This window comes from Hydra vulgaris, chromosome 09 (assembly GCF_038396675.1).
Source record: "Hydra vulgaris chromosome 09, alternate assembly HydraT2T_AEP".
NCBI lineage: Eukaryota > Metazoa > Cnidaria > Hydrozoa > Anthoathecata > Hydridae > Hydra > Hydra vulgaris.
Genome location: NC_088928.1, coordinates 558,483 through 574,560, shown reverse-complemented (window position 1 = coordinate 574,560; position 16,078 = coordinate 558,483). Strand labels below are relative to the sequence as shown.

The 16,078-nt window shown below is 27.6% G+C and overlaps 1 protein-coding gene and 1 long non-coding RNA gene across 7 annotated transcripts; one reads left to right on the top strand and one right to left on the bottom strand.

Annotated features, from left to right (window-relative positions):
• The first annotated feature begins 606 nt into the window (after positions 1-606).
• LOC101239347 (cholecystokinin receptor type A) lies at positions 607-12,789 on the top strand. 6 transcript variants are annotated; one of them, XM_065804430.1, is made up of 3 exons: positions 607-867; positions 1,178-1,310; positions 11,331-12,789. In XM_065804430.1, the coding sequence occupies exon 3, from the start codon at positions 11,356-11,358 to the stop codon at positions 12,613-12,615; it is 1,260 nt and encodes a 419-aa protein (XP_065660502.1). In that variant the 5' UTR covers positions 607-867; positions 1,178-1,310; positions 11,331-11,355; the 3' UTR covers positions 12,616-12,789. The 6 variants fall into 6 exon arrangements, with proteins under 6 accessions (XP_065660502.1, XP_065660501.1, XP_065660503.1 ...); XM_065804429.1 differs by having other exon boundaries at positions 1,178-1,378; XM_065804431.1 differs by lacking the exon at positions 607-867 and having other exon boundaries at positions 1,296-1,372.
• On the bottom strand, positions 10,055-11,113 carry LOC136084471 (uncharacterized). Its single transcript, XR_010640571.1, has 2 exons — positions 10,508-11,113; positions 10,055-10,378 (listed from the first exon to the last, which is right to left on the bottom strand). It is a non-coding gene; the product is annotated as an uncharacterized LOC136084471 (long non-coding RNA).
• Positions 12,790-16,078: the final 3,289 nt, after the last annotated feature.

Sequence of the window (16,078 nt, the reverse complement as noted above, 5' to 3'; positions counted from 1 at the left end):
ATTGAAATGTTAGTAGCTCTTTAAATGCTGGAAAATTTTGTAAGTTGAAACTTTTATCTCCTTTGTTGAAACTTTTATCTCCTAAGTTGAAACTTTTATCTCCTCCGTTTTAAAAGGTTGCCGAGTTCTGATTTAAGTAATTGATTGATAAAGGAGTGGAAAAAATGGAGATTCATATTTCGGTGCGGTATATATGTTTTTTAAATACATAATGCTTTATTATCAATCAAACCTAGGATATCCGCATTTAAAATCCATTTGTACCTGATAACCTGCTAAAACTTTTAGAACAAGTTAAAAAATTGATGAAAGTTTTTAAAATTTACCTAGAAAACTTTAAATCAACCTTGAGACCATAAGAATCGTAATTGAACCGTGAGACTCACGGGAAAACCTGTTAAAAGGTCTGCGATAGCAGCAAAGCTATAACCCTCTAAAGGCTGGTATTGATACTAAAATTATGAAAAAAAATATGACAAAAATAACGAAAATTTTGATTTTGCGTAAATTTTATTTCTTTTCAAAAATGTCTTTATGTTTCCATTCATTCCATCCATTCATTCCATTTTCCTTTACCGTTTCTAATAAACGTGAAGTTCTCAATCATAAACAAAAAAAGTAGAAGTGAATGCAAAACTTGATCGCCTAAAAAAACATTCAGATTTATTGTTACTTACTGTTTTATTTATTGTCATTATTTACTTTTTATTTTTATTTTTATCGCGCGCTTTAGGTATTTTTTTTTTAGTTAGTTTATAAGTTTGCCGTTTAAAATAATTACAACTCTCGCATTGATAAAATATACACATGGCGGGGGGCAAGAAGAAGACAAAATAGTCTTATCGCCAAGCTCCCAAAAACTCCCAGGTATTAAAACTAAGTTTTGTTGATTTAAATAAATATTTTACTTTTGTTCATCTTGAATTTGATAATTTTTTTTTTTTTTTGCATTACCACTAATAAATATCTTATTGAAAATTTAAATTCAGCACTTAATAAATTTTGAAATAAAAAGTTAAAAATCTTTAAAAGTCGAAAAAATAATGGAAAGCAGCTTGATTCTTTTTGCTACAACATCATGAAACAATTTAGAATATTTTTTATTTTGTTTATTATAAATTTATTGGTAATTAATTTTAAGAAAAATATTAATTTCATTCAATTTTTCGTTCGATAGTTTTTGCTTGGATGTTTCTTTTATTCTCAAAGAATAAAAAAGGGTGAGAGTCAAAAAAGACTAGTACGTAAAAGAGTTTAAGATACTTAAAAGTGCCAATGCGTGCGAACGTGCCGAACTATACTTTTTACTGGTAAGTTTATTTTACTACTTTTGTGTTTTCTGCGCTTTCCGAGTGAAGAAATTTTACGAAAAGTTTGAGTAAGTAAAAAATGTTTTTTTTTCCTTGGCTCTAAATGAATTTTAGTAAATTGTAATAAAGAGAATCTCACATACATGATAAATATGAATCTCAATGAGATCATTTGTTTTAAAATGTGATGTTTATTATTCATTTTTTAAAATAAACTAATATTTGGCAAAACATTGTTTTTTTTAACAGCTGTGAGATGTATTGTAAAAAAATGATTTGTAATTTATCGAATATTTACATTAATTTAATCCAATATTTACAAATAATTACAAAATTTATTAAATAAGTTAAACATTAAAACTTTAAATCGCGAGAGTATACAGAGAAAATAAGAAAACGAAAAACTAAAACGCGGTAGTGTAGCAATGAACTTACTAACACAAAATAGCGTATTTCATGATCAACACTAGTTGTATACAAAAACATTTTTTATAAATTCTTATAAAGTCAATAATTTTATTGAACAAAGTTTGTAAAAAAAGTTTTTTAATTTTATTGTACATTGTAAATACTTCCAAATTTGTTTACAAAATAGTATATCGAAACGTGACAACAAAAACCTTATTATTAATGTAAATTAAATGTAATAAAAATAGTATTTTTTAAATGTTTCTTGATTATATCTTATTGACGTTAACGATTTTTATTAGTCTAAGAGGTATTAAACGTTTCTATATTTGCTTTAAGTAAAAACGTGACTAATAAAATAAAAAACTTTTACGCGGTGTTATGCGTAAAGTAAAATGCTCACGTGACTTGTAGTTTTTTGAAAAAAATTTAAGTATAGCGTTTTCTGAATACTTTTAAACTATCAAATGGCGTTAAGATCTTATTTTGTATAAGTAATATCTTAATAATCAAAACGTACATGATTGGAGGGCGTGGGTGAGGGTTGCGCACTTATTGGTCGTGAACCCAATCATTCCTTGAATTTAAATTCATTACGTTTTCATTTCATGTCAAAGAAACTTTAAATAAATATTAACATGAATTTTTTTTTTTCTATTACGAAGTGCTCTTATGTACATGTAATTTTTTAAATTTATTTGAAAATTAATTTTATTGTTCTAAGATATCTAAAAATTATATCGCTAAGTTAAGGCTAGGTGTTCGAAAGTCAAAACCACAAAAACTTACTTTGTAACTAAATCATTCAAGCGTTAAGTCAAATTATTTTAAGTTTCTAAAAATAAAGTTGCTTTTATTTTTTGACTTAGTGATCTGTGTTGCGGTTTGATATTTACTTTTATACAAAACCGTTACACAAAACCGTTCGTAAACAAAAACAAAAAATTTTAAAAAAAGTTATTCTCACAAATATTTTTCAAAGGCTAGTTTCAATAGATCAAACATAAACAAATTTATGAAATTTTAAAAATAATATTATACGAACGCGTAGATGCTCGATCGATTCTCCAGAGTTAACCTAATTCCCGCTGGTTTTATTGCTCGGTGCTCGTGTCGACATTTACAAATATGCCTAACACTCAGTATAAGGCAAAAATAGTTATTGGGCTAAGGCGCTTAGATTTTTATTAAATGACATTTATTCTTATTCTTATTAATGACTCTTATATACTGACTGAAAGTTTTAAAACTAAGAAAATGTCATGATTGAAAACCCCTTGAGAGGTAAACAATTGTTGGGAACTTATGTTCTATTCTCTAATAATAGTGTTAGTATCCTCTTTAAACCCCTTCTAGCTTAAGTATAATATAGTTATATCTTGTTATTTTATTATAATAAAATAATAAGATATAACTTCTAACATCTTATTATTTTTTTATAATTATTTTTACGTAACGAGTTTAACTTCGAAATTCGTGATCTTATTCTTTAGAGAATTTTTCAATCAATTTTTTTTTTCACTAATTACCTAGTCGCGTATACTATCGAAGAATCTCGTGACTTTTTTTATTCATTCGTAAAATGTAATAAATGCGTAATTCGGCTGTGGCACAGTGGTTAAAGTACGTAAATGTTACGTCAGGGATGAAAGATAGCGGAAAAAATAATGATTATTTGCTGTTCCGCGGTGCTTTTATATTCGCAATAAAATATAAATAATAATAAATAAAGAAATAGTAAAATAATAAAATAACAATAATCAAAATGTTAGACAAAAAAATATTAAATATGAAATTTATATTTTTTAAATTTTGTTTTATTTTTTTTTTTTTGCCTAATATATTTTCATTTTTAAATAACTTTAGTTAGATTTATAATTAGAATTGATGATCCATTTTTAACAGGTTTGTAGAGAGCGAAGAGAACTGGGAAGGGAACTCATGGGGCGTACTAATTTTTTTTTTTTCTTAAACTCTAATAAATTTTAAATACGGGCGGGGGTTCAAACTTCAAGATAGAACTACCTCAACCCCAAACACGGGGAAGGGGTTGCTTTAGTTCTAACTTAAAATTAGAACTAAAGCAAGTTTGGTGTTGCTTTAGTTAGTGCACAGTAGCGTAGCGAGACGGTGATTAAACGGGTAAAAGTCCTTTTGGCCCTCCTCTCGCTACGCTACTGTCCACATAATTCTAGACAATCTTTTTATAATAACCTTGAATTAATTTGAAGTATATCCCACCTTGGACTTTTAAATGACTCATGTTTTGACTAGGCTGAAAATCTTTGAGAAACAAGCTTAACAGATTGCTTTTATTAAAGATTAATTTCTTGCTTTTATTAAAGATAATTTTTTTATGAAAATATTTTCTTACAAAAAATTGAATGAGTTGTATAATTATTTTGACTTTAAAAATGGTTTTTTTAAAATCAAGTAGAAGCTAAAATCAATGCGAGTCTATTCGCCAGTTTATAGAAAATATCTTCGTGCAAATAGGAAAATAATTTTTCCTTACTTTAAACATTTTTAATATTTAAGAATCAATTTTTTGATAAGGTTGGGAAACTCCAAATATTAAAACTTGTTTTTCAATTTTCATGCTAATAATTTGCACTTGTGAAAAACAATTCGAATCGCTAATAAGAGTTATGCACCATTTATTGACATTTAAAAAAATGTTTTCATAAAAAAATTTAAAATATTGATCATTGACATCACCAATACTGTATACTATTATCCAGTACATAGCAACGTAGCAACATGTTCGATTTCTCAAAATTTTTGTAACATCTCGAAGGTTCATTTTCAACTTCTCAATAAGAGATAGAAATATAGGTTTATAACCAAAATTTTGTCCAAAATTATGCTTCTCGACAATAGTCACAAGTCATCTGATTGGGTGATTGTTAGTTCTGGGGCCGTATTCTCATTTCTCCGTTAAGCTTAACGGAGCTTTTGTCTGAAATTTCATTACAATATTTCTAAGTAAAGAAATGACGAAAATTTATATAAATTCGTTAAAATAAAACTTATACCAAAATAAAACATTTATGTTTAAAAAATTATAATTTTAAAGAAATTTTTGACTAACGCTCCGTTAAGCTTAACGGAGAGATGAGAATACGGCCCCAGAGCAATCCCAAGAGTTCATAAAAATAGAAATTACATTAGTCATTTTAAAATTATAAAAATAGTAACCACATTACCCACAACAACAAAATATTTGTTTAAGTTTTTAATGTTTGTAATAATTTTTCATCACGTACGTGCATTTAAAAAAAAAAAGACGTTCTTAAAAATTAAAATTATATTGGTGTAAAATAAGAAACAACTTATTTTTTACAAAATTAAAAAAAGATTCGCAAATAAAACAATATTAACTGTATTAATGATATCGTAAGTGTTTTAGTGTGACAGATTGCAAAATAAAATCGCTACTAAGAACTATTCAAAAAGAAAAAATGATCTGGTTAGGCAATGCGTAAAAATACAAGATTGCCTTAAAGTATGTTTGGCTCAATAAAGAAATCAAAAAAATGTTATGTAAAGTAGATGAACATGTAATAATATGCAATTTGATGTTAATATCAAGTAATGTAAGAATTAGTAAATAACAAAGTATACTTTTCCGTTAAATTTTTAAACAAAATATTTTAAGTATTTAAGATTGCTCTTGAATTTTCTTTTAAATCACTATGATAGCTTCATCTTAATAGCATCAAGATATATCAAAGTGTTGCCTAAAACTAACAGTATTGTTTTGGCGATAAAAATTGTAGTTTCAAATACTACACTTGATTATAAAATTGATTAAAAAGTACTTCATGAACTTCAAATACTTAGCGTTGTGACGGAAAAGCCGCGATCGTGGCCTTTTTTGCATAAGGGGTCGTCCACAAATTGCGTCACGCAATTTTTGACCGTTTTAGACCCTCTTCCACCCCCACCCTTGTCACAACACCGTAGTTCCTTAGTAACAATCCGCATGAGTTGTCACAAAACCACTCCCCCTCCCTCCTAAAGTATCACGTAATTTATGGACGACCCCAAAAGGTTTATTTATCGCTATTATTTCGTTGTTAAATGTTCAAAAACGCGCTTGCATGACGAAAACGAGTCTCAAATGAATAAAAATTGACAGGTGGAAGGCTATTTAAACGCAAACATTAAGCCCATTCTCCCATTCAGATTTACTTTGGAAGTTTCCGCTAACTTTTTTATTTAACGTAGTTTGTGCATACTTTAAAAACTTTTCCGCGCAAAAATTTCCGAAAAAGTCTGTATCTGAAAAAATGAAGAATCTGCTTTTAGGCTTGTGGTTTGGTAACAAAATATATAATTAAAATTTTTGTATAAAAACTTCCTTTTTTTTTATTTTATCTTACAACAATAAAAAAACAGCATTTTTTGCTGTTGTTTTATTGTTATAAGATAAAATTAAAAAAAAGGAAGTTTTTATACAAAAATTTTAAAAGTACAATTAGAATATCTGCAATACAAAATGGTAACATTTTTGGTATATAAAATTTCATTGTTTTTATAAAATTGTAAATGGTATATTTTGCATGATTTGTACTAAAGTTATAATAAAGTTGTTTACATCTCAATAACTTATAAAATCATAAATAATAAAAAATTTTAACAAATTTTCTCTATCAGCATACAAAAATATAAATTCCATAGCAAAAATATAAATTAAATTATAAACGATGTTTTTAAAAACACGTTCTTTAATAAATCATATCTTGTTCATAGTGACAATGCACATGTTTTAAACCAACCTGTTAACAGCAAGGGCCATAAAATTACTATGACGTCAACATGAAGGCCGTAATTATAAATTCCAAAAAGGCCGCAAGTAATTATTTCAACAATAAAACAATACTGCAAGGTTGTTTCGTCAATTTAAAAAGCTTGTGTTGATATAAAAAAACTTTTATTACATTAAATATATAAAACGCGTTTAAAATAAAACCTGTTTTATTGTCAGTATAAACGGGGTATTAAATTATTTAACTGATGTTTTTGTTTAAATTTGAATAATTTGTCAAAAAAATTAATTTAATGTATATAATAAATCATTTAATAAATTTGCATAATTTATCAATGCCTGAACCAAACCATCGAAGAGTATCAAATGTTTATCTTCCAAATAAATTCTCTACTGTGCTGTTTTAACATGCTTCAATTTCGAGAAAAAACTGTTCACAATTGTGCTTCCGAAAAGTGAAAAATATTTAACAGTCTGCACAATTGTAGATAAACATCAATGCTCATAATAAAAAACAATTTACTGTATTTTTTATTAGATTTTAACAATTCTACTTGTATGTAAGCTTATTTCAAGTATTTTTTGTTTTCTAATTTTATTAATTCCATTTGAAATTTATATGTAACAGTCTCAGCTTAATAAAAAAAAATAAAAATGGATTTTTTCACTACTTCATCAATTACTTTGAAAACAAGATTATTTCAAAACAAGATTACAACATCAACTTTAAGCTCACAAGATTACAACATCAACTTTAAGCTCACAAGATTACAACATCAACTTTAAGCTCACAAGATTACAACATCAACTTTAAGCTCACAAGATTACAACATCAACTTTAAGCTCACAAGATTACAACATCAACTTTAAGCTCACAAGATTACAACATCAACTTTAAGCTCACAAGATTACAACATCAACTTTAAGCTCACAAGATTACAACATCAACTTTAAGCTCACAAGATTACAACATCAACTATGATTACAACAAGATTACAACATCAACTTTAAGCTCACAAGATTACAACATCAACTTTAAGCTCACAAGATTACAACATCAACTTTAAGCTCACAAGATTACAACATCAACTTTAAGCTCACAAGATTACAACATCAACTTTAAGCTCACAAGATTACAACATCAACTATGATTACAACAAGATTACAACATCAACTTTAAGCTCACAAGTTTACAACATCAACTTTAAGCTCACAAGATTACAACATCAACTTTAAGCTCACAAGATTACAACATCAACTATGATTACAACAAGATTACAACATCAACTTTAAGCTCACAAGATTACAACATCGACTTTAAGCTCACAAGATTACAACATCAACTTTAAGCTCACAAGATTACAACATCAACTAATGCTTTTAATAGTGTGATGAAATGAGCAAGCAACTTGATTGTTTTTCAGAAATTTTACTTTCAAAACAAATTTTTCTAATTTTTAAATAATTTACCGAATAAATTGACCTTTGCGACTTCACATTTCCATTAACATCTGAATTATGTCAATTAATTAAGCACATAACCTCTCCTGATGTAAAATGCGGTAATTATGAAGTAATTATGAAAAAATGTACATATAAGAGATTTTCAAGCAATGCCACAAATCCAATATTTTCTACTGTCAGTGTGCTTACTCCATTTATTACTCCATTTGAAGTAGTAAATTTTTATTTCTGGTAATTTCACTAAAGTTTTTTAACTTCTTTTCTTGTGCCTTTCATATGATTAAGAAGTTCTTCGATTGTAACAGTTCTTCAAATGGTTAACATGTAATATAGAGATGTGGCACGTTTTTTTGGTTTTTTTGGTTCACAGTAGTTATGAAGTATAACTTCCTAACTACTGTGTTACACTCATGCATAGAGATGACAAATAAACATTATCATACAGTATCAGGTTTTTAACTAACTTATAGCTTACTTGATTTTTTATTAAAAACAAAATTAAAATTAAAATTGGTGTTTATAATGTAGTATGTAATAGTTCTTCAATTCTAAGATTTCTTTATATTAGATTAAAATATAGAAGGAGAAGAGGGGTTACCCAAAAATGTACGAATGCGTACAAGGGAGGAGGGTTTAAACAGTGAGTATGTACGCGACTATATGGATCTCTCGTTTTCTACCTTTCCTAAAACTTGATTTCTTTTTTTTAGCAAAAGCATTGAATTTCATGAGTTTAAAAAATCATGTTATATAACAGAGATATTTCGAATTTGGCTAAAAGTTTTTTTGTTTTTACTATTAGCAAATGCGGATTTTTTATATAAATTAAATTTATATAACAGTAGTCAGCTACGCCTTTGCTTCACAACTTTCTGAAAAAATTTTATTGAAAAATATTCAAATTTTCAATTAAAAATTCAAGTTTTTCAGAATATTAGTGATTAGGGCCCTCAGTGTCAAGCCTGAGGGACTTGTTATAATTGCCTATTAATGTTATTGTAATGTTTTTTATAAAAACAACAAATTAACAGCATCGATAGGTTGTCATCTTGGTATAAAACGTTTGTATAAAAATATATAATAATTTCGCCATGTTGATTATGCAGTTTTTAGCACATTATTTTTAACAGTTTTAAACATTAAAACATAAAACGCGTTTAAAATAAGTTTTGTAGTCAGTTTGAACGGCTATTAAATTTTCACGGCTTTATGAGCGCATTTTAACTATAATTTATTAATTTGTTTTTAGCGTTTCATATTATTTAAATTTATGTTAGTAAATTTTTTCACAGGATAACATTTCACGATGAAGTATCTATGAAACAATCAGAGAAAAAAAGTTCGAAAAAGTATATTTATTTAAATCATTAGTTTAAAACTAAAATAAATAAAGTTATATGCATAAAAAGTAAAAATACATATATTTGAAAGTTAAAATATATAAAAATTTAAAAGCATATATATAAAGGTATAAAACGATTATATAATTTTATATATAGATATAAAAGTATATATAAAGGTATAAAACAATTAATTTTTTTTTTCAGTTTTATTAAACATAGGTTTCCTTTGTATAAATATATTTGTATAAACAAATGTTTAATGATATTAAAAATATCAGATATGCAAAGCCTTGCTGACATACGGTTTATAAGCTATTTAATTCAAAGACCTGTATAGTTTTAAAATTGGGTAATAAAAGTTAATAAAATTGGCTAATAATAATTGTCCCACACTTAATACATTCTACCATAATTGGTATTACGTGTTACTCTTTTCAAAGCTATATTGCCGACTGATGCCGACTCTGAAAGGAAATGCCGAGTTTTTAGAGTTTATTTCATAGTATGCTTGTTATTTTTTAATAGCTTATGTATTAATTAACAAAGGTCACTGAGAAAATTATATTTTTTAATCTAATAGATCAGTGTTACTTGGTAGTTAACGATGTTTCTAAGCAACTTAAAGCGTTAGTTAATCTTAATCTTCTCAAGATAATTATTACCGCATGTTTAATTACTTTTGTTTACATTAGTATAAAAAATATTTTAATTCAAATATTTAAATAACATTTTATTTAAAAATTCTAAAACCAAAAGTCTTACAACATTTTTAAAATATATTTATGAAAACCAATTTAAATATGTTTTTGTAAAGTTAAACACAAAATCTTAAAAAAATGATAATAAAAAAAAGAAGTAAAAAACCAAGAGCTTGGGTACAACAGTTCACTATTCTTTTACTCACCAGAGTTCGGAGTACAACACTGAACTCGCGTTAGCTTTTTGAACACTTTTAGTGTGGTTTGTAACAGAGTTGATAAAATCGTATATCATGACTTCACAGGGTTTGAAATAGTTGCCTGGTGCATAGTTATTGATTGTAGTGTGCAGGTGCCCGGCACTTTTTTGGAGCAAATGTTTTACTGTTTTTAAAATTAAAGCTTTAAATGTTTAAAAAAAAAAATTCCAATATAATAAAAAATTGCTTGTACTTTTTTTAACATAAAATAATATGAAAAGTAAAAAAAAAAGAATTGAGTCAATCTGCCCACCTGGTGGGGAACGTCACTGTTTTCGGTGTATTCACTTGATTTAAATGGCATTAGTTTTTATAATCTTTTAACTTTAATGTTGTTTAAAAGCCGTGCTATTATGATTCAATTATTGTTTCTTTAAGTTATTTTTCTTTGTAGTTTTTGTAATCAAAATATTTATCATAATTTTTTCGAAGCATTTATGAAACCATATCAACGTTTCAAATTGTTGCAAACGATGCTACATTGTGTTCCAAGTTAAAAAAGTGCGTTTTGTAACTTACTTACGTTCTATATTTTACAATTTTTTTTTGTTTTTAACTGTTAACCGTGTTTGAATGACTTTCTTTTACAAATATCTTTGTAAGTGTGTTTAGTTTTTGTTAATCAAAAGATACGATTTTCAACAGACTGATAAGATTCTGGGATTTCTACTTTGCCACCACTAAAATAAATATCGGTGCTGTTTAGAGTCTGTCGTTTTCAACAAAGAATTATCAGTATATCTTAACATCTTTAGAATGATGGAACGAAAGCAAAAAACTGAACAACTTTTCAACTTACTTAAATTTTAGTGACTATTAAAATCTCCGCGATGGAAATTTTTTTAATTATCTTCCAAAAAAGCTGTGTAAACAATTTAAAAATCTAAGTCAATATTGATAAGTTACTAACAACAACGAGATAAAACAAACGGAATCCAATAAAAAGAATTTCATAAGAAAGATATTTTTTTTAAGAAGATTTTTTTTTAATTATTACTTTAAATTTTTTATTTAAAAATTAAAAATTTATTTAAAAATTTTATTTAATGTTGTTTTAATCTTTCCAAATATTTTAGTCTATGAAAAAATTTAAAGTAAAAAATGGCGGATGGTAATTTCACCACAACTCCAATTACTTTTCACAATAACTCCCCAAAGCTCACTGGATTGACGATTGGCTTGGTTTTTTTTTACAGCTCGGTGTCTTTTACCGCAATTGTTAGTAACTTACTTATTTTAACAGCAGTGTTTCGGCAGGTAGTTCCAAGAAATACAGTAAATATCTTTCTATCCAGTCTCGCTGTGAGCGATTTGTTAATGGTGTTACTTTCAATATTTGATTGTGTGGCGTTTATATTTGAAAGTTGGGTGTTTAGCGAAGGGTGGTGTAAGATGCAAAGCTATTTGCTCGAACTTTCATTTTGTGCGTCAACATTTACATTAGTAGCTGTATCGTGTGAGAGATATTTACTTTTATGTTTCCCGCATAAAAAGCGCCGCACTAAAAGAACAATATACAAAATGGTATTATTCGTTTGGTTTATATCACTCTGTGTATGCTCCCCTCTCTTGGATGGATATGCTGTAACAAAGTCGCTTAAAAAAAATGGTAAAACTGAACTTAGTTGTACCAACGCAAGATGGTCAATAAAACATCAACGAATTTTTTACGGTTTATATTCAGTCGTGGTTTATTTATTACCTTTATTTATTATGGCCTTTGTCCATTGGCGCATTTCATGCTCCGTAAAACATAAAAAAGAAAAACTAACCGGGACCGGAAACGAACTGTTAGAAAAACCTGTTAAAAAATCCAGTATTTGCTTTACTATACAAGAGGAAGGAAGTAATCCCGCTATGGAACCTAATTTTAGCGGTGTTCACAAAACACTTCTTCAAACATTTAGCACTTTAAAGCGAAAAATGAACTCAATAGAGCGCGAGAAAGTGCGTGCTTCAAAGCGGATGAAGGCGATTCGTTTGCTATTTGTTGTTACAGTGACATTCTTTATTTTGTGGAGCCCTTTTACTTTCTTTAGAATATTACGTTTAGCAGGCATTGAAATACACGGATATTTGTATAAACTCTCCGAACTTTTAATATTCAGCAGCACAGCCGTTAATGGATTTATTTATGCCTTTATGAGTTTGCCTTTCAGAAATTCATTTAAAGCCTTGATTATGTGCCGAGCTACTCGCGATCCTGTGTCACGTGAATCAGGCCCTAGTTACAGCAATTCAGAAGAAAATCGATTAGGAACAAAGAAATCTCATTCAGCAAACTATTATAACGGGTACACTAGCAGTGATGCCGAATCAAAAAATACTTGCTCAGTTGATAATAACGGACCTAATTTTTAGATTATTATATAACTTCATTCTGAATTTTGTTGTTTAGATATATTTATAGATGTAAATATTATATTAAGATGTTTTCTTTATATATTTGACTTTAAAGACTCTATCCTACTTTAATATCTTTTTGGTTTCATCTTAACAAATTTGTGTGTAAAGAATTTCTATAGTTGAGTTGCATTTTGTTGTTGTTCTTTTTTATTCAAATATAGTTTCCTCCTGCTCATATGCAAGTATGTATGTATCTATATATATATATTTATATATATATATCTATATATATATATATATATCTATATATATATATATATATATATATATATATATATATATATATATCTATATATATATATATATATATATATATATATATATATATATGTCTCAAGCATATATATATAACGGTTGTTTTGAAAAATATTTCGCGTTTTTTTAATTCCCCAAGTTTTTGTGGTATTAAATTAAACCTTTCTTTATATACACTTATTGCATATATATACACACTGTAAGTTGTTTCCGATATTTATAGTTATGCGAATAAGTTTGTTCTGCTTGGCTAAATATTGTTGCGCCAATTTGGCGCAAGAGAATTCGGCGGCCAATACTATTGTCAATAGCGTTAAGTTTGCACTCTAAAAATAGTTTGCTTTCAGTTGCCTAAAACAATATAGGATTAATATACGGACAAACCTTGCACAGAAACAATAAAACTACTTAAAAAACGGATGGCGTTTAGGGATCGATATTTGGAGATATTAGCTAAAATATCTGATTGTCAACGAACACTTGGTTGCCAATTTCCAACTACTGGCAAAAATATAAAATGCGGTTTACCATTCGTGTGATAGATATTCGATGACGTTATTCGAACAGACGCCAAACCACAGCTTTTTTCTTTATACGACTTTTTCTTTTATCTTTTCCCCTATTTTTTTAAAATTAGAAGCACTCCATATTTTTTTATGGAGTGTTTCTAATTTTCTGAAATTATTTCGTACCCAAATTGCAAACTTCTTTTGGTAATCATTAAGTAATTTTTTTTTTTTTTTAGTATACTAGACAATGAAAGTACTGTTGCGATTGAAGACAATGAAACTATAGTTGCGGAACATGAAGTTTAAACTTCTTACTTTAACAATAGTTGCCAATATTTATATAGTCTGTTTTTAAATATACAACTTTTTCTAGTAATCCGTTCCAATAAGGTACAACGCCTCATTAAAAATGTATGTATTAGAGTTGTTTTTGCAAATGTCCTTTCAATTTAATTGAATGATCGCTCTTAGAGATAGAGCTTAATGTAGTCCCTAAGTATCTATTGTATTCGTTACCATAGTATCTTACCAATCCCAGTTTAGTTTTAAAAAACTAAAAAAGTTTACCTTTTTTATATCTTGTTTCAAGTGCCGTTAGACCCAACTTTATTAATCTCTCACGATTTCTCATATCTCACATGACATAGTTTTTTTAGTTGAGGTGCTAGCTTTGCTGCTCTTTTTTTAAAGTTTTTTCAGGTAACTGATATTTTTCTTATTACTTTCAAGTCCTTAATACATGGGGGGATAGGAATAAAAGAAGGGGGGGGGATTTTAGTCTAGATCTAATAAATGGTGGAGGGGAGGGGGGGATGCTAATTAAAAGAAGGGTAGGAGTTTTTTTATGCTACAACATAAGTAATTTAAAAAAAAAATTTCAGTTAAGAAATCCAAACTAATGTTTTTTAAAAAACAAGCATATAGTTATTTAAATTTAGCATGGCTTGCGGTCAAATGCGCATTTTCTAACGGCTGTTGTATAATAAATTCAATAGGATTTAATAGGTTGCTATACGTTTTATATTTTGCACAGTGGGACAAAATCGAGTTTTTGTGCCAAAATTATTTTCGTATTTTTTTTTTATTAGAATTATATTTATATATAAAATGCATAATAAAGTAATAAACGCGTAATTGTACAATTTAAAAAAAAAATGATAAAAACAGTAAATTTTGGTGAAAAATACGAAATATTTTTAAAAGAGAACTTTTATCAGTGTAAACATCAAAAATATTACTTTTCAATGCATACATTTGTCATAAAATAACTTTTTTAGATTTATATTTACAAAACTTATATTATAACAGTAAAACTTTGTACAAAACATCTTTTTTACATGTTCAGTATTTCTCATCAACTGACCATTAACCAAAGGCCAATATCTTGTTATAACTTTTTTTATTGCAAAAAGTAGCAAAATATTTATGATGCTAGGCTATTTACATGCATTTAGCATGAGATTTACATAATCAAATGTTTGAATAATACTGGAGGATGGTTTATCTGATATCTAATAGTAAAGGTTAGTAGCAAGAAAAATATCGAAAACGGTCTGTTTTCAATGCATTAAAAGCTAATGATTACACTTACGTAAAATTGTTTTTAAAAGTCTAAGCGAAAAAAGCATTGTTAATAAAAATAATATATTATAAAATGAAAGTCAATTAAGTTAATTTAAAACAATAGTAGCGCAAGAAAGTTGATAAATAAAAAATGCAAAATACCGCTTTGAAACTCATGTCAAGTTCACGTGTAAATAACCGCGTAAAATAACGCTTAAACTAATATTTAATGTTTTTTTAACTAGATAATTTCTCTAATGAACGTGTCTTCACCGTTATAACAAATTTTTACAGTGCAATGCGACATTGATTTTTTGGTACTTTGGCACACTCTGTCCCACTGTGCTTTGGTGAGAAATAATTGAGGATTGTTAAAGCCTGTTTAAACTAAATATTTTGTTTTTATCAGTGACTGAAATAATAATTTTCTGTTTTTTATGGCCGATTTTCACTGATTTTTTTTTTCTTTTGATAACAAGTAAAAATTGATAAACGAGGGATAGAGGGGGGTCTTGAAATGGGAAAGAAAATATTCCAAAAATCAATAAACGTCCCTCCCCCCATCTTTTATTAGGGACTTGAGAGTACTCGGGCTCCATACAGGCAATGTGTACAACTACTTTACTATTTCAATGTTAAAAAACTTGAAGCTTTTTCTGATTATGCATAGAATTTTTTGTGTTTTAGACGTAGCTAGAAGAACCTGATGATTCTATTTTATAGTGTCATATTATTACACCTAATTATCGTCCATTTTTTTGTTGTTTTTAGTAGTAAACGTTTGATTTTGTCACGTTTTGTAGTGTAGCTGAAGTTATTTATTTTTCTTCCAATGTGCAGAACACTGTTCAATTAATGTTCATAACACTGTTTTAACAATGCTGATAGAATGAGGAAAGGTTTAATAATGTTACTTTTTTAAATAAATTTAATTACTTAACAAAGGAAAGTTAAGCAGCATTTTCAGTCCTGTGTTACATTTAACATCTCCATGGGGAGGTGTAGAGGCTTGGGTATAAGATAATTATATCCAAGCATCTACCCTCTTATCTCATAATTCTCATTTCTGTTTGCTCTAATCCTCTTATCTC

What these genes read in the sequence shown, in the direction of transcription:
- LOC101239347 (XM_065804430.1), top strand. Translation starts at nt 11,356, where the DNA reads ATGGCGGATGGTAATTTCACCACAACTCCAATTACTTTTCACAATAAC.